This window comes from Xenia sp. Carnegie-2017, unplaced genomic scaffold (assembly GCF_021976095.1).
Source record: "Xenia sp. Carnegie-2017 unplaced genomic scaffold, XeniaSp_v1 HiC_scaffold_23, whole genome shotgun sequence".
Lineage (NCBI taxonomy): Eukaryota > Metazoa > Cnidaria > Anthozoa > Malacalcyonacea > Xeniidae > Xenia > Xenia sp. Carnegie-2017.
In genome coordinates this window covers 16,027,318-16,053,525 of record NW_025813486.1, presented here as the reverse complement: position 1 = coordinate 16,053,525, position 26,208 = coordinate 16,027,318, and the positions used below count along the sequence as shown (strand labels likewise).

General features: G+C 36.3%; 1 protein-coding gene and 1 non-coding gene across 2 annotated transcripts; both read left to right on the top strand.

Moving 5' to 3' along the window:
* The first annotated feature begins 3,704 nt into the window (after window positions 1-3,704).
* Window positions 3,705-4,972, top strand: LOC124448576. Its single transcript, XM_046999541.1, has 3 exons — window positions 3,705-3,892; window positions 3,995-4,222; window positions 4,364-4,972. Exons 1-3 carry the CDS (start codon window positions 3,849-3,851, stop codon window positions 4,392-4,394), a joined length of 303 nt encoding a protein of 100 aa, XP_046855497.1. The 5' UTR covers window positions 3,705-3,848; the 3' UTR covers window positions 4,395-4,972.
* Window positions 4,973-9,503: 4,531 nt separating this feature from the next.
* On the top strand, window positions 9,504-9,578 carry Trnaa-ggc. The gene has a single exon. It is a non-coding gene; the product is annotated as a tRNA-Ala (tRNA).
* Window positions 9,579-26,208: the final 16,630 nt, after the last annotated feature.

The following is a 26,208-nucleotide window of genomic DNA, read 5'->3' as shown; positions in this document are numbered from 1 at the left end:
ATCAATAAATTTTTAAATAATGAAATATTGTTCAATTGACGCTGCAGGACTAAACAAGCAGGCTGTGGTTATTGGTTCAGTTTTGAGGTAAAACTTTTTAAGAAACAAATCGGAAAAGAATTTTTTCTAGCAAATGATTACAATCTAACTTAATCCTATAAGTTACTCTTGCTAATCTATGTTTTAGCACAGGTAGGAAAGCATCGGCATCATCTAATTATTGTCACAACCTTTAATTATCCACAGGTGAATAGTGGTAATCAGTAGCGTAGTCAGTCATTCACTTTAAAAACAATTGATTTCTAACAAAATGAATAAATGCTAGTGATGAAAAAGTTTGCATAGTACGAATAAATTTGCAGTCTGGCTACGCCACTGGATGTAATATAATAACCGTTGTCATAAAATTAATATGGTATAGAGTAGAGAACAGTGACCATTTTGCCATAAATTTGGCAACAAGTATTTCATGCTTTTAATTTCTTTAATTCAAAGAAAAACTTACCCAAAAAAATTGAGCAAAGAGTTCTGAATTTACTTGCCCTTTCTTCAGTTTTCTCTCAATTAATGTTTCACCTCACCGTGAGAAAAATTTAAATTATTGTCTTCCATGTAATCAACTGCACAGCAACAGTATCAACTCTACTGTAACTTTAAATTCTTGATACAAAAACACGTAAACATGAACAAAAATGAAACCATAAATGAAAATGTCATTGTTCGTCGTTGTGTCATCGTTAAAAATAATTTCAAACATTCTTAACTTTAGTACTTCGTTCGCCAAAAACGAACAACTGCTTTGCGTTTCAAAATTCTTTTTTTCTCATCAAAAATGAAAATTGGACAGCCGCTTTGTTTTCCATTCTTTGTTGAGCTGGAAAAACAAATGGCCCTTTAATAAAATTATCTTGTGTTCTGTTTTGCTTTAAAGAAAAGTTTATGAAGTCGAATTACGAAAATCCTAGTACGACAATCGTTTTTTTCAAGCTGAAAAAACGAATGGCCCTTTGGTACACGCATTAACAATCTATTGGTCGTCTAAAAAACTACCACATTATCAAGCATGAAATGCCAATTAACTGTCTCCCACTAAGTGATGATATTGTTTCTGTGGTTACTGCATTAACCTGCCTGCAAGATCCCCTTTGTTTATAATTATAGAATTTCTAAACATTTTAATTTTCAATACAAGGAAATCCTTCACGATTCTGATATTATACCATGTGGACCAGTTTGCTTCTTTGTATTTTTTCTTTTCGAATAGTGATGTCTATGATTTTTTTAGCTTGGATATCTTTTCTGGTTGACACATTCCATCCACATGGTACTGAAGTACTAGCAGGATTATTGTAACCAGCCCTAGAAGCATATTCCATCTTGTAAAGAACAGCAATCATGTGATTACAAGTAGCAATAGTGCCAGCAACACATGTACACCAGCCATACAAAATAGTGCCATCTTCTCTAATAGCATCCACACCTCCTTTTGCTCTTCTCACACATGCTGTGATGTAGTAATGACACATTTAGCAAGACATATGCCATTTGTTTCAGATGACAAAAACGTTCCAACAAAATTGCTCAACTACTATGAATATGCTTCTGATCTTTTTATTTCCCAATATAGTCTGAGTAGAATACTTTATTTGCCAAAATAAAACAAAAAACTTTCCAAGATCAACTGTTGGCCACTTACTAAATCAACAACCCACGTTCGAATGTTGATAGGATCTTCTAAACCATATTTCTGTAGTCTTCCTTGATATTCACCCTGCATCTTGGGTCTTGGTTGATAGCCCCCATAGACTTAAAAAGTCCTTGAGTGTACAAAAATCGTCATAGCCCTCCATTAAGAAAAAAATCTAAATAATAAAAATGTATACAAAGAGCAAATATGAATAACCAAGAAAAAAATGCACTTCACGTTTTTTTCGTGTCACAGAGATTATTCTCAAAAACAAACAGAAAAACAGCGCGTTCATATGATTGAGGTGTTATATTTATCATCATGGCACTTCGTAGTACCATAGCAAAATGGTGCGTAAGTCAAGAAATATTTTATGAGAACTTAAGGAAACTTCAGGAAATGTACAAAGACATCTTAACTTTCCAAAAATGTTACTCCTTCTTAAGCAGGAAATCAAAACCGTGCTGTATTTTCTAATATCGCAGAACAGCAGACCTTTTGTGAAGAGATTTAATGGTAATTTCTATTACATAATTTCGTAAAAACACTATTGCACATTAGCACATTAGCATTGCATTAGCATTGCACATTGCATTAGCACATTTAATATAAACAAGTTTTTTTGAAAATAGACATGCTTCGCCATCTCATGATGCCATCTTCAGTATGAGTGAAATAATAAGTGATACAAGGTTATATAAAAGTGATATGATACATAAATTACAACAATAAAAAGGAAATAAGATAAATTAATGGGGAGCGTCCAAGCGTATTATAAACTAAATATTGTATTGAATGTAAAAACTTGAACATTGAGGTCAGGGTTAGTTTTGTTAATGTGGAGTGCTTCTTTGATTTTAAGGGTGAATGAGGTGTTGGCAGTGTCGATAATTTTCAAGCAAGAGGGTGAATAGTTGGTTTTACATGAGTGAGATTTAAGGTGTCAGTAGATATGAAAGTTATCATACTCTCATACTATCAAACGCGTTTGATATTTGACTCATCTGACATGAATGACAAATGTTGTTCAAAACTTCGGCGAACACTAGGAAATTTTGTCGATCACACTTGTCACGAATAACAAGTACGCGCGGTAAGTTCACCAGTGTGCGGCGGGCTTTAAAGCCATAAAAGAAAACCCTTCTGTTGGACGAAACATGAAGAAGGAAGATTCAAAAATATCAAGAGAGGAAGCTCTGGTAATTTATTTCCAAGCAAAACTGCTGCTTCATTTAGTCGTCGAAGTGAACTAACTTATGGATATAATCCAAAAGCTAACTACGTACCAAAGAAAGGCTTAAATGATATGGCTCCTCTTCATCTTCATCATGTAGTCACACAAAAAGAAAATCAACTGAAGTAAAGTTGAAGTACCTGCTCATGGACTTTATTTTACTACCAGGTCCCCGGGTGTAGACTGTGCCCCGAGGTCGTTTTATGGAGTACCTTTATGCAAATGTTTTGCTAGGTCAGCCGTGGCTGTCGATGATGTCATGTCTGAGGATGACGTCAAGAGCAAAATATCATGCATTGTTAAAGGGAAACTGCTAGGTTAAATACTCATGAAAATAATTTTGAGTTTGTTCGAGCGATTGGCAATCAAATAGTTAAATTAAAAATGGGCCTTTCACAGGAAAACTTTTGAAGCATATTTCCAAACAGGGACCAGTTTATGTTAGAACACTGGTAGCAGTACCAGGTGCTGATTTAAAAGGATGGATAGCTGACCAAAGTGAAGACTCAAGTGATGATGATTTCTTAATTTCACCAACATTTGAAATGAAAAATGATATAAAGTCAGATGTTAAGCAGTCTATGCCTCCACTTATTGAAGTCATAGATTGTGAAAAAGAAGATAATGACAAGAAACAAGAGCAAATTGATTCAAAATGCTCAACTGCACCAACATCTTTGGCTCAATCACATTTCATAGCATCTGGGTAATTTATTATAGCAGTTTCTATAATTTTGTTTTCGAGTAGTTGCTATTTAGTTGAAGTCATGTTTTTAGTGAGAAGTCATATTATGATGTAATGATGCTTTTGCCATGTTTTCATCTAAATTATAGTAAAATTTTAGAGGTGATTTTCAGCATTATTATTGCAGGAGTAGACAATATGGCAAATATGTCGAAATAGTGAATGACAAAGAATAGGAAGACATGCAATATGTGCTTCAAGTTTCTTTGGAGGCAAGTCAAAACATGTAAGTTGATTGTAAGTTGTTCAATTATTTAGGATGTTAATATTTTGAACTTTGCTTTAACCATTATTTTCTTATCATATAGTGATAATGAATGTATTTTAGGGAAAGCACGCCATTAAAAATAGATGTTAAGAAGCTGTTACAGCAGCACAGTATCATTTGTATGAAAGGCGATTCATCAAATGAAATTATTGTAAGGCAAAGCAAACTTCTGGCAACTGCATTTGTTGCCATGAAATCAAAAAGGTTTGATTGCTGTGAAGATTTGATAATTCAGTTCAGTGGAGAAGATGCAATAGATGCTGGAGGGCCATGGAGAGAATTTTTCAGGTAAAATAATGCATTCTATTTCATTCAATAGTTATCGAGTAAGGTGTTGTACAACACGTTGGTGGGGGACATTTTGTTGCAGTGACTAAATTAGAATGAAAAATTTTTTATGCCTTTACAGTAAGAGCGTACCTCTTTTAGACTAGCCAGGCAGGAAATTGTTCAATCTTGAGGTCTCTTTGAAGGATACAATGGATGTAATCTGATTTTTACTCACAATGTGAAACTTCTTGAAGAAAAGCAGTATTGGTTAGCAGGTTGTATGGTTGGCATTATATTGACGCAAGGTGGCCCTGGCTTTGGATGTCTTAATTCTACTGAGTATGATTTAATGTGTGAAGCACCATGTGATGTAAATGACTTTGATGTTTCACTCATAGCAGATTATTCAGCCATTTTATTATAGCCATTTTATTTGTCAAAGAAAATGCTGACAGTATAGCCAGCCAGCCAAGGATATCCATTAATATACCTTGGCTAGCTTTGAGCAAAGGGATATCATTATTAAGTCGTTGGTTAAGCAGCACATATTTTACAGGTTATAGGTTATAGTTTACATACTTTACATATTTATGTAAAAAAAATTGAGCTATTTAAAATGGGAATAAATGATGTCGGAGGTCTTTGGGACACAATCAAGACACATTCTGATCAATTCAAACCTTTGTTCACAGAGATTCCAAGGAAATTTTCTAGAGAATCATTCAAAGCCATATACGAAATTGAGTGGAGTCCAAAAGGTACAATAACAGAATAAAAGAAGTAATAACAGAATAAAAGAAGATGAAACAATATAATGTTGGGAAATTATTTAGAGAAAATTGAAGGTGCGTATTTTATGTATGTCACAATTATTCTTAAATCTTCATTGATTTATCATCAGTTGTCCAGTTTCAGCAATACGTTATTGCTGTACCTTCTGATGAAGAAATTCTGCATAAAAATTTGTGTTATTTTTTACACAATGAGATGTTCTACCAGGCTGAAGAAAAATCAATAATTGTTCATTTAGAGTATTTGTGTAAAAAATAACACAAAATTGTACAGTTTACGACTGGTTCAGAGTGCATCCCTCCAACTGAATTTGAAAATTCCTTAACAATAACATATTATGATCATGAAGATGGGCAAACTAGGTATCCGTATTCCACTTGTGCCATGTCACTTGCGCTACCAAGTGGACATGAAGACCCAACTACGTTTGAGGAACTTCTTCTAAGATCTTTATTTGACTCATGCGGTTTTTATAAAATTTGACATTGCTTTGATACTCAAACATTTCGACTTGTTTTAGCACTGTTCTTGTTAAGAGTTAAGGAACTAAGATTTGTTTTGTTCGTTAAGTTGGTTTCCAAACAGGATTAGTTAAATATTTGCGTACTTTTAACTATCATAAGTTATGTTTTGTGTTGATATTGCTGAAGTGATTGACTTTATTATGTTATAATTCAATCGTTGCAAAGAAAAAAACTATTTACGGCCGTCTGTCTAATAATTCTGATAACACATTTTGCACTTGTTCATACAATGAAATGCCATAATTGTCATCATCATCCAATGGGTTCAATCTTAGAGTAATTTCATGAAGCTTGTGGTCATCTAGCTCTATTGCAGATCTAGGTACCTCTACAAAGTTGGCAGTTTGAATTTCAGGCCATTGGTCCTGACATCGGTCCATTGTCATCAACACTGTATTCACAGTCAACTAAGCTTTCATGTAGCATTTCTTGGACTGTGCAGTAATCTGAAAGCACATTTTGGTAAAATCCTCTGGTCCAAAGTTGTAAAGGTGATTGTCCATGCTCACTGGACAATGGGTGGTTATTCCATTGCATTGTAAACATGTTTAATGACTTGTTTATACGAGGCAAAAATATATAGTGCAAAGCAAACAAATGAAATTCATTGTCTGGATTCATTAGATTCCATGTAATAGAAGATGTTCTTATATATTAAAACAACATAGATGTTAACATAATGCCAAAGACGCTCAATGGGCTGATTATGAACAGATTGTCCAGTAAGAGAAGGTTTGCTAGACAGACCATAACAATTAAGCAGTTGCCTAGTCATAGCAATATTTTCTGTTCTATAATCTGTTCTAATTCTACGTAGATAGTAAAACTTAGTCGTGGCATGGAGGAATAGATCAAGAACAGTGGAAGCTTTATTGTTACATGAAGCTTTTAAAAAGACAACTGCATGAGAGTATCCATCTACACAACCATGGATAACAATGCGCCATCTTATTAGTCTATTGCTGGCCATCCAGATGCCTAGAAAGAAAAAAAATTATGTATAAGCTTCCCGAATGTCTTGCTCCAGCAAGAATTTCACTCACCATAAAGAATTTGGCTTTGGTACATGGTATAATCTTCTTTTTGTTATTTTTCTGCACCTCAACATCTGGTTATCTGGATCAATCCTCCAAATCGACTGATGCACTCTCCACCTCTGTACAATAAATCTCTGTGCTCTGATGTGACCCAAAATCATTCTTTCACCTGAATTGGGTGAAGCAGATTAAGCGGCCTTCACAATATTATCTAACTGATCATCTGACACTTCCATATATTCATTACTGGTGAAATGAATACCGTAGGCATCCCTCCGACGCATTGTCTTTTCTGACACACCTAGCATAGTTGCTACGGATTTCCATAAAAAACCAAGAGATCTCAATCCTTCTAATTGCTCTTTTGGTATCAATAGCTGGAGACGGCCTCGACCTTCACTGCAAACGTTGTTAGGGCAACTATATTGTAGGTCATCATATACAGACGTTTCAAAACGATCCATTAACCGACGCACAAGGCATTGAAAGATGTTGATTAGAGTAGCAATGGTTTCAATCATATTTGCATCTTGTAGTAAAGTATTGCAAAGATGGCCAAATGAAATAACTATAGTCCTGACAACTTGTTCTGTCTGCATATTAAGATGTTCAGCCTCCACAAAGGAAGCCGAAAACATATTTTGCGTTATTTTTTGATACAGTTCTTTCCCATGTTCTAGAATATTCATAAAATCACTAACTCCGACGTTCTCACGATCGAGGATTTCAATATCTTCTGCCATCTAACAACTTACATCGAAATTCGACAAGGTATAGTTTTACAAGAAATTACATGTGGCGTACTGCAGGCAGCAATAAAGTATTAAACTTTTCAGAAGTACTATAATTTTACATTTAACACAGTAATCAATTTGAAATAGAAGTTTCATCATTAGAAAAAGTATTTTTGTCTGTATCGGCGCGCCATATCATTGATATGTATATATTACACTGGAAAACGCATCCACGTATAAAATATAGTACGAAAATTGAAGCCGGAAGTTGGCTCTTTTGCCTTCGTGGGGGGTATCGGTCCCACTTTACAATATGTTTGTATTACAAAATCCCAGTTTTGGCATTTTTTGTCCTTTTACATAATTTGGATTTGGACAAAAATTTTATCAAACGAACAGAATAACCGGTAAAGAGTTTTAACCACAAAATTTCTATCTTCTTGGCTTTGTAACGCATGGAAATTGCGATTGCAAGTTCGGCAAGATAGATGTCTGATTCAGATTGTACTGTTGACAGTGAAAACATAAAACGACTGGTTTAAAATGAATGGTGAACATCTGAGCCCAGGTAGGTTTATAGATGTAAATAGTTTAGGATAAATTAGTATTTGAATCTTTCTTCTTTGATATTTTACTTTTGAATGATATCCTAATTTATTGATGTTTGAAAACAACAAGTTTATTTAATTTCTTCCTTAGTATTTGTCCACATTGATTTTGCATCTTTTTTTTACACAATGGTACAGTCGAATTTTACTGTAAATCTTCGCGATGTTTTTAATCAAGCTGTGGATATGGTTGTTCTCAACTGTTGTATCAAACATATGATGATGGAGCTCATTAAACAACGTGGATATCTTGCAGGGTCCTAATACTGAAGCTGCAATTGCATGAACAAGCCCTTTTCTTGTGGAAGATAGCCATCAGTTGCTGCTAACATTCGTTCAAAGCACTTCTCGGTTTCTTCGCAAATCTGAACAACACTTTATGTTGGTTTGTAGAGCTTGCCTCAGTCTTTCAACTTTAAAAATTTAGAGACTGGTATAAATGTATCAGAGCCAAGAGAAGTACAGCAGTTATGACAGTCTAGTTGTTTCCCCAACTTCTTTGTGACATACCCAGCAATATAGAAAATTGATGCTCTCTTGAATTCTGATATGGCGAAAACATAAGGTGAGTTGCAATAGTCGTGATGTGCTTGAACTGGATTTCTTTCAGTTAAATCATATTTCCGCATTAGTAAAGCACTTACAAGGCTATTGGTGTTGTTTTGAGTGTTGCAATTTTCAGAAACCACACTGAGAATATTTATAGGATCCCTTTTTTCACAGTTTCAATTACCACCTTCTATATGGCTACGTAAAAGAAGCCTCTTATATGCAGCTGTAAATTGTGAGTTGTAGGATTGTTGTTAAATCCTCCAGCTGATCGCACTGCTCCAAAAAAAAAACTCTAAAGGACCTTAACTAAATTTGTAGGTAAGAAGATATTTAAGTGGAGCATCTTGGGTCTCAACAAGCTTATTGACCATCAGCTGTATGCCCTTGATTGCTACTAAAAATCCAAATAATTCACCCATGACCTCTGCAGTGCTGGTGCAGTGCTCTAACCAACTGAGCTATGAAGTCACACGGTGGAGAGCACTTCAATTTGTTGGGCTAATGTTTTCTGTGAAAGGAATGTCATCTGAAAGATTGTTATATGTAGTGCGGTGTTTGAAATCAAATGAAGATATGATCTTGCTTAAATTGCCCAGCAAAGTGCGAGAGCACCGGCACCGCAGAGGTCATAGGTTCGAATCCCGTTGAGTCACCTGAATTTTTCAGGTTCATGAGACAATTGCTTAAATTGTCCAGCAAAGTGCGAAGATCATATCTTCATTTAATTTCAAACACCCCACTGCATATAACAATCTTTCATATGACATTCCTTTCAAGGGAAAACATTAGCTAAACAAATTGACCTGCTCTCCACCGTGTGACGTCATAGCTCAGTTGGTTTGAGCACTGCACCGCAGAGGTCATGGGTTCGAATTCTGTTGAGTCACCTGAATTTTTCAGGTTCATGAGACAATTGCTTAAATTGTCCAGCAAAGTGCGAAGATCATATCTTCATTTAATTTCAAACACCGCACTGCATATAACAATCTTTCATATGACATTCCTTTCATGGGAAAACATTAGCCTAACAAATTGACCTGCTCTCCACTGTCTGACTTCATAGCTCAGTTGGTTAGAGCACTGCACCGGCACTGCAGAGGTCATGTGTTCGAATCCCATTGAGTCACCTGAATTTTTCAGGTTCATGAGATAATTGCTTAAATTGTCCAGCAAAGTGCGAAGATCATATCTTCATTTAATTTCAAGCACCGCACTGCGTATAACAATCTTTCATATGACATTCCTTTCACGGGAAAACATAAGCTAAACAAATTGACCTGCTCTCCACCATGTGACTTAAATTGCACATTAAACATTGCTTAAATTGTCCAGCAAAGTGCGAAGATCATATCTTCATTTAATTACCTAGGAACTGTTCATTGTTCGTTCCCTTCTGATTGCTAATACAGCTCAATTCATAACACACATTGAGTGAAAACGGTATAACCAAAAGCCCTAAATCATCAAGATATGCTCTTGCGTTTTATGTAATGCACTCATTAATTTTTGTTATGGTTAAATGACAATGTATTTCAAACACCACTTTAGACGGCATTTTTCTGTGTTGCCTATTAAAAAGAACTTGACAGAATCGGTTCATGAGTCATGACTGCCAATTGTAAACAAGGCATGTCATCTTTAAACTCTCACGGACGACTCAACTGTTCTCAAACAGTTAATGCAACTATCTTCATTGATCTAACCCTACAGCTACAGCAGGTCAACTGTTATACATATCTTGGGCCTTCTTGGCCAAGTTTTTTGTCATTAAGTTATGAATTGACTTTGACGCAAGCAAATTTCTTGGATACTGGCTGGTAACAGAATGATATTTTGGCAAGCTATTACAGTAAGATTGAGGAATATTCACTACAGGACCAACTGCTGAACAGTACTGCGTTTTTGTATGAGAAATGATCACTTTAGAAATTGTAGTAAATTGGCTTCATTGACAGAACATTGTTTGTTGCTGCAAGAAAGCAAAATTGTTTAGATAGTAAGATATTTCACAGGTTTTATAAATATAATTGTGCATTACGGGGAATGTTTTAGCATTTTGTAACATGTTATTAATCGAGTTTGGACAAAAAATTTATTAAGAGACTAAAAATCAACAAAGGTGGCGGAGTCGAAGCAGAAAGTCATGGAATGGTACCGAGAATGGAAAACGGCAATAGAAGTCAAGGGACTGAAAGTGAATGAGGCAAAGACGAAGGGCATGAGATGCTCGAGGCAGGTGGAGGTGAAGGACAGTGATAAATGGCCATGTGATGTGTGTGGGAAAAGAGTTGGAGTGAATTCGACAATGTGTGGGAAATGCAGTAAGTGGGTTCATGGAAGATGTTCAGGTGTCCGTGGTGCATTGACAAGAGTAACTGATTTTGAGTGCGGGACGTGTCGAAGTTGTTAGATTATGAACTTTATTCATAGAGATAAGTATTGATTTTACAACAACAATATATATATTTACATGCACAGGAAGTATGTAAGATCGTACGATTGTCACGTGTCCACTGATCTGTATCTAATGAACTGAATTAACATTAACTTTAACAAATGAAATACTTTATGTTATTTGTATCATGTTAACACCCCCACTCAGACTCAGCTTCCTCATGATGAGTCTGCTATGTGGTTAACTAAATTCCTAAAAGTGTTGCTCGATGTTTTTCTACTTTGACTCGAGATAATGACTTTGTAAGAATGTCTGCTGTCATTTCTTCGGTTGGAACGTAACTGATCTTTATCTCCTTGTTTTGTACTCTTTCTCGAATGAAATGTAGTTTCGTATCGATGTGCTTTGATCGTTTATGCATTACGGGATTGTGACACATCTTTATACAAGATTGGTTATCTTCTCCAATGTTGGTTGGTTTCTTCATTGGATAACCTAAATCTTTCATTAGTGCTCGTAGGTATATTGCTTCTTGTACAGCTGCCGCCATAGCTTGATATTCGGCTTCGGTTGACGAAAGTGCTACAGTTGCCTGTTTCTTCACTTCCCAGCTGATTGCACCTCCGTTCCCTTCAAATTTGAAGTAATATCCTGTAGTTGATTTTCGATCATTGAGATCACCACTCCAATCTGCGTCTGAATCACCAACGATATCGAGATTGGAATTCTTCAAGAATGTTAATTGTAAATCGATAGTTCCTTTAAGATATCTTAATACGTGCTTTGCTGCTTTCCAATGTGAAATGTCTGGTTTATCTAGGAATCTTGATAACTGATTAACAATGTGAAGGATATCTGGACGGGTTTGTTTACCAATAAATAGTAATGATCCAACTAAACTTCTGTATAACTTCGCATCGACTAACTTCTGATCGTCGTTGCTTTTGATTAGCTTCAGATTTACTTCTCCAGGCGTTGCTGCTGCTTTACAATCACTCATATTGAATTGTTGAAGAACAGATTCGATGTATTTCTTTTGGTCAACGATAATCTTGTCGTGAGATCGTAGAATTCGCATTCCTAAGAACCAGTGCAGTTTGCCACGGTCGTCCATCTTGAAATTTTTGCTTAACATTGCTTTGATATGATTAACTGATTTTTCACTCATACCAGCCACTATAATATCGTCTACCCAAACTAATACGTATGAGTATGTTCCATCTTCTTCTTTTCTCACAAATAAACAATAATCGTTGCAGCTACGTTTGAATTTTTCTTTAATAAGTAGACTAGCCAATGCTTCATACCAATTCTTTGCCGCTTGTTTCAATCCATAGATTGATTTGTTTAGCTTGCAAACTTGCTTTCGTCCTGATTTTGCTTTCTTGGTAAAACCTTCTGGTTGTTCTAGATAAATTTCTTCTTCTATGTTGGAGTGAAGGTATGCTGATTTAACATCCATCTGGCCAATATGTAGACCTTTTTGTGCTGTCATTGCGAGCAGTATTCGAAAAGTTTCGGGTTTACATGTTGGAGCGTAAGTATCGAAAAAGTCTAAGCCTTCGACTTGAGCATAACCCTTGGCTACATATCTTGCTTTATATTTGTCGATTTTACCATCTACTCCATACTTTACTTTATACACCCATTTTCCTGGTAGGACTTGCGCATTTTCTGGTTCGTTTACTATTGTCCATGTGTTATTGTCCATTAGTGAATCATATTCTGCTTTCATCGCTTTTCTCCAGTTTTCAGCATGCGGTGTATTAATTGCTTCATGATAAGACTTGGGTTCTGGTACACTTTCTTCACTAGTTGTGTTGAACGTATAGTATAATCCATACCTTTCGGGTGGCCGCCGATTTCTGCTTTCCCTAGGAAGCCAAATTTCTTCCTCTGGATTTTCTTCATCTTGCTGATTTTGAACAGCAGGTATCGGTGCATTATTTTCCCCCACTTCATCTTGAATCGGTTCCTTTGTTTTCTCATCTTTCGAACGATCATCGTCGAAATCCATGTTGGGGCTCATAAGATTTGGTTGTTCTGGATTTATCGTATCTTTTGCTGAAAATGGTTGAATTTCACTTTCTTTGAAGACAACATTGCGTGCTTTGATGACTTTCATTGATTCGAATTCTTGCAGAATGTAAGCTGTGCTTTTGTCATCGTAACCAATAAATTTCGCTTTCACAGATCTTGAATCCAATTTCTTTAGGTTGGTCTTCCTTTTCATGACGTATGCTGTGCAGCCAAAAGTGCGTAGATGATTTAATCTTGGCGTTTTTTCTGTGAATAGCTCGAAAGGACTTTTACCTTGTTCACTGTTGGCAGTAACGGTGAGATTTCTGATATGAGATGCTGTGGATAAGGCTCTTACCCAATAACGTTTTGGTAACTGTGCTTGGATTAATAGACATCGTCCCATTTCAACTAGAGTTCGATTATAGCGTTCGGCAACTCCATTTTGTTGCGGGGTTTCGGGTACTGTAAATTCCTGCTTTATTTTTGATTTTATGCAGTAATCTTTGAATTGCTTCGATGTATACTCTGCTCCATTATCGCTTCTCAATTTTCGAGGTAATCCTGATTCTGCTACGTACTCTTTAAATTTTTCGAATGCTTGTGCTTTCTTCCTCATGAATTTAATGATTGCATACTTTGAGTATTCGTCCACAAAGGTAATTGCATATCTGCATCCACTGAGGCTAGGCACTTCAAATGGACCAAGAATATCTGTGTATACCAATTCGCGTGGTTTCTGGGACTTATTGTGCGCTTCTTTAGGTACAGGTTTGCATGATTGCTTTCCAAGAGCGCATGTTTCACACACTTTCCTTAATTTGTCTTCGCAGTTAACTGTGCGTTTGACATCATCTTTGTTCAAATGTCCGAGGCGTTGATGCCACAGTTGAAAATCACCTTTTATTTCTTTTATTCTGGTTGCTTGTAATGGAATTACAGGAACTGGATCTTTGGAATATGATCTCTAGATAAAATAAACCTGCATTTTTGTTTAGGGCAATTTCTGGACCATGATTTAACATCAACTTTGCTTCACACTCTTTGAATACGAACTTATGTCCAAATTTGACAGCTCGGTTGACAGAGAGTAGGTTGACTTCATAATTTGGCACATAAAGGACGTTTCGCAGTACCATCTCTACTTCTTCTCCATCGTTCAATAAAAGCTTTACTGGTACGTCACCAATACCTTCGATAGGTGTTAATTTTCCCTTTGGATCCTTAACATTTTTAGTATTGCATGGTTTTAAGTTGTCGAATAGTTCCTTTTTTGTAATGATGTGATCTGTGCAACCGGTATCAATGATGATATAATTCAATCTTCTATTGTCACTATTTATTCCAGTGCCACTGTTCATGCATTGAGAGTATGATGAGAATGAATTTGGTCCTCTTGTTGGAGGTTCTTTGGTTTTACTCTGACTCCTACATGCTCTTGATAGATGTCCCTTTTTCTTGCACTTTGAACAGAAAGCTGAACTTCTTTTACTACATTGCTTGGCAAAATGACCAGGGAGTCCACAAACATAACAAGTTCCTTTTTGCTTGATTGGGGCTTTGTTTTTGCTTGATGCATTTCCAGAATGCATTGCTATTGCGCTATCTTCTCCTTGCTTTCTTTGGATCCGACTATCCTCGTAATTATGTAGTCGAGTTCTCAGTTCTGAGAAGTTAGCTGCTGGGTTGAAACTTTCTTGAACCACGAAGTGTTCAAATTTTTCTGGAAGTCCATTAATGACTAGAGCATTAAATAATGTTTCTGATATATTTTCTCCGGCTTCAGTGAGTCGAGACATTAATTCTTGTGATCGTATGAAGTATTCGGATAACTTTTCACTTTCACCTAATTGTAATCGAGATATTTGTCGAACTAGACTTACTACAGTTGGTTTTTCTACGTTAGAAAATCTTGGTTGCAGTAGACACCACGCTTTTGCTCCGTCTCCAACACCATCTGGCGACAAGCAGTCATGTCGTATGTACAAAAGGCTGTTGTTGTCAAGAGCTAATGCAATATGACACCATACCGTGTTGTTTCTTTCTTTGATTTCATCAATTTGTTGATTTCTCTCGCGTACTTTCGTTTCCCATTCGGCCCTTTGCTCACTTGTAGCGTCGACTGTTAACGGTGTAACTTCTTGAGGTATGGCTTCTCTCCCGATGAGAGCTTTGTACAAACCTTTCGTTTGCATGTATGCAGTAAATTTTGTGCTCCATGCCGGATAATTCTCGGCTGTTCCATCGAACACAAGCCATTTTATTGTTTGACTATCCATAAATACGGTCTTGTACTATTTCTGTACTATTTCTGAGCTATTTCTTGGCTATCTGGGCTACTTCTGAGTTTCCTGGGCCCATAACCTGTTAGATTATGAACTTTATTCATAGAGATAAGTATTGATTTTACAACAACAATATATATATTTACATGCACAGGAAGTATGTAAGATCGTACGATTGTCACGTGTCCACTGATCTGTATCTAATGAACTGAATTAACATTAACTTTAACAAATGAAATACTTTATGTTATTTGTATCATGTTAACAGAAGTGGTGGGCGAGTCGCGATTGAACGGTTTGAACTGGGTGACGTGAGTTTGGAAGGTGTATCGGAGTTTAAATATCTGGGCGATGTGTTAAATGATGGTGGAGGGTGCGAGCAAGCGGTGAGGAACAGAGTTCAAGCAGCGTGGTGGAGTTTTAGAGAGTTGTCGGGAATGTTGTGCGGAAAGTCGACTTCGTTGAAGCAGAAGGGGGAATTGTACAAGGCATGTGTTAGAAGTGTTTTGGGATATGGAGCAGAGTGTTGGGCGCCGAAAGCCGAGGACCTGAGAAGATTGCCGTCGACGGAAAGGAGAATGCTTAGGATGATGTGTGGTGTAACGTTGATGGATAGGATTCGAAGTGAAGAGATTAGAGAAAGAGTTGGTGTTGAGTGTATCGAGAATTGGGTAAGGCGCCAGCGTTTGAGGTGCTTTGGGCATGTGGAAAGGAGGAAAGAAGGTGCTGAAATTCGTAGAACGTTGTATATGAATGTTGATGGAGTCCGCAAACGAGGTATGTTAGGTTAAACATTGTAACTTGATATTTCCTTAAGTTAACTTCCTTATAGACACGTGAACATTCTTATAGGACTTTTACTGCATGCTATTATATATATTCAGTCGAGTCGAGCACATGTAACGCAATGGCGAGCTTATAATAAACTTGAATTATATTAGCTTAATAGTGTGATTTATTCGCTACCACCATCATGACTTCAACAGGTTATGGGCCCAGCAACAGCCGCCTAATTTTCGATGGTGACGAGAGAAAATATGAGTTATGGGAAATAAAATTCCTTGGGTATTTAAGACTCAAGAAGCTGAGTAAAACAATCCTGTCATCATTGCCTGCCGACGCTGAACCAACACAAAGAGAAGAAGACGCTGTGAAAAATGCCGATGCCTATGCTGAACTGATACAACTATTGGACGATAGAAGTTTATCTCTCATTATTCGTGACGCTGCTAACGATGGAAGAAAAGCTTTGGCGATCTTACGCGAGCACTATCTTTCGAAAGGCAAACCACGTGTGATAACATTATATACAGAACTAACCTCGCTAAAGAAGTCAAGTGATGAAAAAGTTACGGATTATATGCTGCGAGCAGGCACGGCATAAACGTCTCTCAAATCTGCTGGTGAAACGATAAGCGATAGCTTGCTGATTGCCATGATAATCAAAGGATTGCCTTTTGAAAAATATAAAACGTTCTCGACGGTTGTAACACAGAAAGACAAGGAACAAACGTTTAGCGAATTCAAAGTCGCGCTGAGAGGTTTCGAAGAAACACTAAAGCTCTCAGATGAAGATAACCAAAAGGAGGACAGCGTGATGGAAGTTCTCGGTAAACCCACGAGCAACAGACACGGCAAAGGAAAAATCGTTTGTTACCGATGCGGAAAACCAGGACATAAAATATCAGAATGTCAGTCAAATAATCGTTGGTGTGATTTGTGCAAGAACAGCTCCCACAACACAGAAAAATGTCGCAAGAACAAGAAGAAAACGAGGAATAAGAACGATGCTACTAAATCAGTAAGAGATAATTATGTTAGTAACAATGACATCCATGAAGGTCATTCATATGCATTCAATGTCAACGTGGATATAACGAGCGCTGACTATGTTAACCATGTACTTGTAGACTGGGGCAACTACACACATAGTTCATGACATGAGGAAATTTATTAGGTTTGACACAAATTTCATTCCTGAAAGGCATTTCATTGAGTTAGCAGATGGAAAAAGGTCAAATAAGGTTGCACAAAGAAGGGGTGATGCGTAGATTGAAATTAGCGATGATGGTGTAAATGCATAAGGCTCTTCTTAAGGATGCTCTCTATGTCCCATCCTATAAACAAGATATTCTCTCTGTACATGCTGCAGTTAGTAAAGGTGCCACTGTTACTTTCTCGCCAGATTGTGCTAAATTAGTTAGCCCAAATGGGAAAGAATTTCCAATTGAGAGAAAAGGAAAGTTATATTATTTGAATAGTGTAATCTCATCTAGCATGACTAAGCAAAATGGCAAAACAAAATCTTTAAAGGAATGGCATGACATCTTAGGGCACTGCAACCTAAATGATATTATTGCTTTAGAAAATGTGGTTGATGGTATGAAAAGAGACAAGAAGGAAGAATTCGACTGTAAAACTTGTGTAGAAGGAAAAATGACTCAGAGCAGAAGTAGAAAACCGGATAGGCGTGCAAATGCAATTCTAGAACTAGTCCATTGTGATTTAGCAGGTCCAATAGATCCTGTAGCCAGAAATGATTATCGATATGCACTAGCTTTTGTAGACGATTATTCGGGACTAACTATGATGTATTTTCTAGTGAATAAGTCTGACACTATTAAGGCAACTGAAAAATTTTTAGCTGATATTACTCCATATGGCAAGGTAAAATGCATTAGGAGCGACAATGGAACAGAATTCACTTCACAAGAATTTCAGAATCTTTTGGTCAAACATAGTATTAAACATGAAAAATCAGCCCCCTATTAACCCCATCAAAATGGGACTGTAGAACGAAATTGGATGTCACTGTTTGACATGGCTAGATGCATGCTATTACAATCCAAATTACAAAAAACATTTTGGGGGTTATGCTGTTATGACCGCAGCTTACATAAGGAACCGTTGTTTCAATCATAGGATTAAGAAAACACCGTTTGAAGCCTTTACTAGAAACAAGCCAAATATTCAAAACATGCATATTTTTGGCACTATTTGCTATGCATACAAACAAGAAAAGAAAAAGTTAGATGCAAAAGCGGAACAAGGTGTATTTGTAGGCTATGATAAGGGAAGTCCAGCTTATCTCATTTATTTTCCAAGCACCCAAGCTATTAAGCGTTGCCAAAATGTAAGATTTTCCGACAAATTTAATGTTGAAAGTGATGTACCAAAGACTGAAGTAATGATTGATGAACCAGTACTTGTGAGTATGCCTGCAAGCACCACTGAATACAATATAGTTAATGAGAATCCTCCAGTTGAAGTAAACGAAAATGAGCTAAACACATCCACTGAACAACCACACGTAAATAGATATCCAAGACGTGAGCATACAAAACCTAGATATTTAGAGCAATATGTTGATGGAAGTGAGATTGAGGAAAACAATGTAAATTTCACTATTGACTACTGCTATAGAGTTGTAGATGCTCCTAAGTCTTATGAAGAAGCAATGGCTTCTAATGACTCTAAGAAATGGCAACAGGCCATGGAAGAGGAAATCAAAGCTTTAAAAGAAAATGAGACATTTGAACCAGCAATTTTGCCGGAGAATAAGAATTCTGTGGGGGGGAAATGGGTGTACGCCATAAAAACTGCTCCAAATGGGGAAGAAAGATTTAAAGCTCGTTACGTAGCAAAGGGGTATTCCCAAATCCCACATGTTGATTATCATGAAACTTTCTCACCAACTGCCAGAATGACATCAGTAACGATATTAATGCAATTAGCTGTACAATATAATCTAACTGTACACCAAATGGACGTTAAGACTGCATTCCTTAATGCCCCCATAGATTGTGATATTTATGTGGAACAACCTGACGGTTTTGTTAAAAAGGGAAATAATGGAGAAAATCTATATGGGTTAAACTTAAGAAATCTCTATATGGGTTAAAACAGAGTGGTCGTAATTGGAACAATTTACTGGACTCTTACCTAAAAAGTGAAGGTTTTAGTCGATCTGAGTCTGATAATTGTGTATATGTCCAGGTAACTGATACTTCAGTGACAATTCTAATCATTTGGGTAGATGACATAATAATAGCATCAAGTAGTGCAGAGTGCTTAGCAGAGGTAAAGCAGAAACCTAGTAGTCGTTTTAAAATGAAAGACCTGAGCGTCCTCTCTTGGTTTCTAGGTATAGAATTTACCTGTGAGAAAAATGAGATAATAATGAGTCAATCAAAGTATATCGAGAAGATTATAGCTAAGTTTAACATGCAAAATTGTAAACCTAGATCTTCACCATGTGAGATGAGTTCTAATAAAATGAACTCTGAAGAATCACCACTAGTAAATAACAAGCTCTACAGAGAGATAGTGGGAAGTTTAGTGTATGTAATGACATCAACTAGACCTGATTTATGCTATAGTGTGACTAAGCTGTCTCAGCATCTGTCTGCTCCTACAGCATCTGACATGAACACTGCAAAGCATGTTTTACGTTACTTAAAAGGTACATCAGAAAAAGGGCTTGTCTTCAGAAAATCTCAACAGCCTCTGTCTCTAATGGGTTATTGTGATGCTGATTGGGGTTCCTCAGAGGATAGACGAAGTATAACGGGATATGGTTTCCAACTAAATAAAACTGGTCCCTTGATTTCATGGAAAAGTAGAAAACAGCCTACTGTTGCTTTATCCGCATGTGAGGCAGAATACATGTCATTAAGTTCTGCTATTCAAGAAGCAAAATTTCTCTTGCAACTCTTAAAAGACTTTCCAATAGAATCCTCAAATCCTGTTAGTTTGTTTTGTGACAATCAAGGTGCGATAGCTCTAGCCAAAAACCCTGTGCAACATCAACGGTCCAAACATATTGATATTCGCTATCATTTTATTAGGCAAGAAATACAAAAGGGTCTAATTAATGTAAAATATGTTATGTCAAGTGATAATATATCAGATATGTTCACTAAACCAATATCTGCACAAAAATTAAAAACTTTTATGTCTACTGTTTTTGGTAACAGATCTTGTAAATAATTTTAGATTATGCTTTGTTTACTAATGTAATACATTAATTTGTAGCTAAAGAAACTAATGTTTAAGTGGGGGTGTTAGGTTAAACATTGTAACTTGATATTTCCTTAAGTTAACTTCCTTATAGACACGTGAACATTCTTATAGGACTTTTACTGCATGCTATTATATATATTCAGTCGAGTCGAGCACAAGTAACGCAATGGCAAACTTATAATAAACTTGAATTATATTAGCTTAATAGTGTGATTTATTCGCTACCACCATCATGACTTCAACAAGGTAGACCGAGAAAGAGATGGATGGATGCTGTGAACAGTGATATGAAGGCGATGGGTATAACGAGAGATATGGCGAGAGATAGAGACGTTTGGCATAGAAAAGTTCATGGACCGGTAAACCCCCCTGGCGGGGATTAATACTGGACGGTATACAAATGTTGTTTGTTTGTTGTTTGTAAAAATCAACAAAGAGACTTTGCCAGGGCTACTTGTTTGTACAGGTTCACCTTCACACTTGGCAATTTAAATTTGCTTATGACTTCACATTTATTTATTCCTTTATTTATTTCCACTTCATCTGCATCAGATATGTACAAGTTTTTTCCATTACTTTTTACTCTTCTACCTTCAACCTCATTGCAACTAATGTATCCAATGTGAATCCTGGATCACCTGGAATTATACCAAGGGTGGATGGTTGTCAGATGCAAAAAGTAATAAGCTTTTCTTCATCAAATATTTTAAGCAAATGTTGGCTCAGTAATGTCCAAAGCAGTTCTTTTACTTTGGTTTTGATATATAAACATGTTTACTATTACAATGCATACTTTATTTACAGAAATACCAAGGGTAATTAACAAACTAGCAGCATTGAATGAATATATGATCTTCGCACTTTGCTGGACAATTTAAGCAATTATCTCATGACATCTGAAAAATTCAGGTGACTCAACGGGATTCGAACCCATGACCTCTGCGGTGCCGGTGCAGTGCTCTAACCAACTGAGCTATGAAGTCTCACAGTGGAGAGCAAGTCAATTTGTTGGGCTAATGTTTTCCAGTGAAAGGAATGTAATATGCAGCGTCGAGCAAATCTTTACCCAGATATAATAGCTTTATTACTTGTAATCTGTCAATTTGTGCAAAACAAGGTAAGGGTTGATTTTAAAATATTTTTGTGGTACCATATGTACCATAGTGTTGTTGAATATTTTTGGCAACTGTGGCATTCAATTTCAGCACAACTCTATTCTTAACTCCCCATCATATTTTCTGAAAAATAACATGAACAGATCCTAATCCCTTTCCTGGGACTTTACAGCCAAAACTCAATTCACAATGGATGGGAGTTTTGTTCATTTGTTTGATGCAAGATATGCACATCTTGAAAAGAATTGGCAACTTCAAAGCATCTGACAGGCATTTATAAAATGACTGGACCAAAACCAACATCAAGTAAATCATAAGTTAGTGATAAAAACCTTTAACCAAAAAAATGCCATCACACTACAAGTATAGTAAAACAAAATAATAAATATTGAAGAGCAAAGTAACTCAACACTTTAAATGATGAAAACAACACAACATTATCTTTCTTAGACATTTCAGTCATTGATGTTCAAAAGCAAGCTGTCATTATTTAGAGTTTTCTCAGCAGAAATTTACATCAAAAATCGTAAGGAACAACTGAAGTGTATACATGAATGTAAAATATCAAAGTTAATTTATGCCAGTACGTGATGCGATTTTTGTCAATGTGGCATATGGTAAGCAGATTGATGCTCTAAAAATTGTTTAGATTTCGCCACATTGACAAAATTTCCCAGGAGAAAGTACCTCTGACCCCCCAGGTGCGGAATGCTTCTGGCTTTATTGACTGATGTTCGAAAAATCCTAGATCTGCCCCTGTCTACAGAGGCGTGTCTGGGTGTAAAATTTGGCTTCAAAAAATTATTAGGGTTTTGTATTACTGGTAACGTTCCATGTATTTTTTTTCAATGGGCGAGAACGACTAGGACAGAAATTACTAATAATATATAAGGCTGTATTGCTTCATATGCATGCTCAATCACTGAATATTTTCCTTTGGTCGTGCCAAAGTTTATTAGCACAAGTACTTCAAATACTGTCAAATTGTTCCTCGTTTTACAGTTTTATTAGATTTATTTTTGTGTGTGAACATGGAAATCACTCAAGTACAGTCAAACGTGGTGTCTGAAGCTCAGAGTCAGAGATATCGTTTCTGAGCTTTTAGGAAGGATTGTCAGTTGACACAACGCTGTAGAGTATAAATATTTTGATTGCATGCCACAACCAGCCACTATGCTCACAATGAAAACGAGAGATAAGGGGTTTCGACAATCTTAGTGAAAAAGGAAAGATTGATTGTGTGCTATTATAGAGAAACAGCAGTTGTTTTGTTGCCTTTATTTAATGTTTTGTTCAAAGGACACTACATTGACTCAAAATGATTATGTCAATATGCATTAGTTACTGGACAATTGCAAAAATGTGTGACAAACGTAAAAGAAATAAGGTGAGAAACCATTATTTAATTGCTGGCAAGTCCGTAAAGGTTTTTTATTGGTAAAAATTACATGTTTCAATGTAGGGTGTTTATTTTACTGCTGTAGATTTGTCAGTATGTTAGGTGAATAGAAGTCCATAGGTAAAATCTCTTGCGTTTTCGTCCATTCTGAATTATAAATTTCAAACTTTTGAGGTGTTGTTATAAATGTATTATTTGAAACACAAACTTGTCAGAGTTTTACTTGTACCCAGGGGCGGGTCTAGAGTATGTCAAATCCGTCGCGCGACTGATGTTTGAAATTCAAAAATTACCTATTCATAGTAATTAAAAATTCATTAATTATTCTTACTTTATCATCGCATTTACTTCGTGATAAAAATCCAGCTTTATTTATTTATGAAAACCAATGACTAATCCAATGAATATCTCGTTGGTAACCAGATCAGTTGGTGACCTGGAATAACCGACTGATAAGCAGGGTGGCTTGACTGGTTCGACGGATAAAGGAGTCTATAAATGCCAAAAACGCAGCGTTTTATTGGTCAATGGTCAATGGCCAGATCAGTGGACAGTCTGGAATGGTCTCGACTGATAATAGGGGTGGCCGGACGTATAAAGGAGTCCAATTGCTATCTTACAATTGGTTCATTTGAAATTTTGTTTTATTGTGATTGGTTTGACGGATTTCAACTGATAGCCAACTGAACTAACATAGTCAAGCTCACTGTCTGAATTAATGTTTGATCGTTTCATAGCGATTTTTATAAACATGATAGAAACTAAACTACAATCAGATGGAATTTATGGAAATCTTTTACAAATTCATATATTGACATGAATGCTGCTGTCCAAACTGTGAATTTTTTCAAGAGGGTGAAAAATTTATGGATAAATTGTAAATGCTTGGCAAACACGATCTCGCGAGAGACATTTCAGTCATTGATTTTCAAAAGAAAGCCAACATTGTTTTGAGTTTTATCAGCAGAAATTTACATCCAAAATCGTAAGTAAAGGACAAGTGAAGTGTATGCATGAATGTAATATATCAAAGTCAATTTATGCGAGTGTGTGATGCGATTTATGTCAATATGGCGTATGGTAAGCAGCAGATTGATGCTTCTAAAATTGTTGTTGCCGAAGGACTTTTAGCTATGATTTCTTTAGTGCTTGGGGAATCGTGGGCGTTATATGGCAGCGAAATCCTACATTCCTGCAAATACATTTCAATGGACAAAAAATCTGTAGCCATAAGGCGCCATACTATTATTTACGCAGTAGCGATTCTTGGGAGAAGATCTAACTTCTTAGATTCAGGGGGTGAGAATTCTCCAGCGATGATAGCCTCGTTGATTTCCGCCGTAAGGGTATCCCTTTCTTTATTCAATAAGCATTCGGCTTGTTCGTGCAAAGTGTATTGAACTTGATTAAATTTATGGAAATGAAGAATTGCACAGTAAAGTTCATCAAAACTGTCAATGGCCTCGGTTTCTAGATATGAGATAGACTGCTTAATATCCGTTGAATGTGGGCACAGAGCTAATGGGACCGAAATTAAAAACCGATCGATCAATCCTTGACCCTTGTCCATTCTTGCCAAAAGTTTGGCAGCATTTGGTAACTGGGTGCTTCCAAGAACAGTAAAAGGCGTATTTCGATCAATTTCTCTTGTCTCCTCTGTTGCATAATGAAATGATACTCTTTCGCCAGAAAAAAGTTTACACATCAACATAGCATCACCGGAGCACGTTTCGTCATCTGATTTTAGCAGTTTGTTGAGCACATTGTAAACTTCAGGGGAAACGATAAATCCACTGCCAAATTTTGGTAAGTGTTTTACCAAGCCTGAAGAAGTTGTGCGATCAAGAAGACAATTTTTGATTTCATCTTCCATTATTTTCCGCATTGGTTTGATACACGCATGTTCAACAGCAGCTGATTTGCCTGTACCAGGGTAGCCAACAAAAATGAAATAAAGATTAGTGGGTTGCACATGATTCATCGCTAAGATTGTTGCTTTGGCTTTGGCGAGTAAGAACGACACAGTGGCGAGAATTGCTGGAATAAAATAACCAACGCAGCTACTGACACTTGTAGCTTTGTGCTTGATAAAGCTTAGAAGATTTTCTTGCATAAGTGATCCGTAATCAAACGACATAGCTGAAAGGCGTTGTTGCATACGTGACCATGTTTTTTCATGTTGACGTCCAATTTTGGTGACTGGATTGAGCGTTGCCATAATTTTGAAGAGGATCGAGTTGTTAACGTAAGAACAAAATCACTGAACATGTGTATACAGGAGTTGAGTGTTATGTATCGAAGCGTGCACGAGAAGAAAAATTGATACTGTTGAAAGGCCAATCACAGTTTGACAGGCAATGATTAATTACTTTTCCTGTGACGTGAGAAAGCAGTTGAGATGTAATTTGAAGCCAACAATAAATTGCTGGTCTATCAAATGTTTCACTGACTAGTTATGTTAGTCATATATATGACATGCGATTTATTTGGTGCGATTTCCTGGTTGAAAACTAGCGAAGAGTAATGGGTGTTTCGAAAATCAGTTTGACAGAAAAGACCATAATAAAAGCCTGAAATACAAAAATGTACCTGATATAAATGCATGTCATAATCCATAAAACTCTTTGATAATTCATAAAAACTCACATACACTAGAGAAAATTAGCGTTTTCAAGTTTATTGAAATTCTCGCAAACATAGCCCGTCTGTTAATTTAGCAGATTTCTTTAACCTAAATTTATTGTTTATTCATGGCGCATGAAATATTTTAGTGGACAATAGATGTGAAGTCAATGCTTATAGTACTTATAATTTTCTTTCCTTGCCATTTAAATACAAATATTTTTTAAAATGAAGATCATAGTAAACCACTTTGTGCTATTTTCTTCCATTGTTTGGAGAATCCACTTCACTTGCATGCTCCGCTTTTTTGTTTTCGTTTTGTTCCAGAAAGTCGATGTAACTATCCATTCGTAAGTTAAATGTGGAGAACACCCGTTTCCCAATAAGAATAAAGTTAACTTGAATGTATCCAAATCTTGAAGTGGCTTTTTCCAGAATATTGTGGTCATTTCTTTCGGCCATGAAGGAATATTGTAGAAAGCATTCCCGTCAATTAATCTTGAAAGCTGGAGTCTTTTTTCAACAATTTGGTGGTATGAACTGTGGATAGTATAATTTTCGAAACGTGTGAAGGGAATATCACCCCACTCCATTCTTCTGTACAACAAGAATAGCGATAGGCAATGAATAATAAATGCGCTTTCAAAAACTCTCCAAATTTAAAATTTCATCAAAGAATTTGGTTGTTTTTCGATACCATTGGATAGTTAGTGTATCATAGGAATTTTGCAATGTGTGAGGCGATGTCTTTGAATAACTTTAACAGGTAGTTGAATAATGACTCATTTAAGGAAGTTATGTAATAGGAGCGTCATATAATTTGTAATATGATTGTTGCCTACAAATGCTAGCAAAGGAAATAGCCAGCAATAAGCAGATTAATACCATGAAATACGCAAA

Bases quoted from the DNA above. Each gene is read 5' to 3' on its own strand.
- LOC124448576 (XM_046999541.1), top strand. From the start codon at position 3,849: ATGCAATATGTGCTTCAAGTTTCTTTGGAGGCAAGTCAAAACAT. The intron at 3,893-3,994 runs GTAAGTTGATTG...AATGTATTTTAG, and splicing joins TTGGAGGCAAGTCAAAACAT to GGAAAGCACGCCATTAAAAA. The intron at 4,223-4,363 runs GTAAAATAATGC...TACCTCTTTTAG, and splicing joins CCATGGAGAGAATTTTTCAG to ACTAGCCAGGCAGGAAATTG.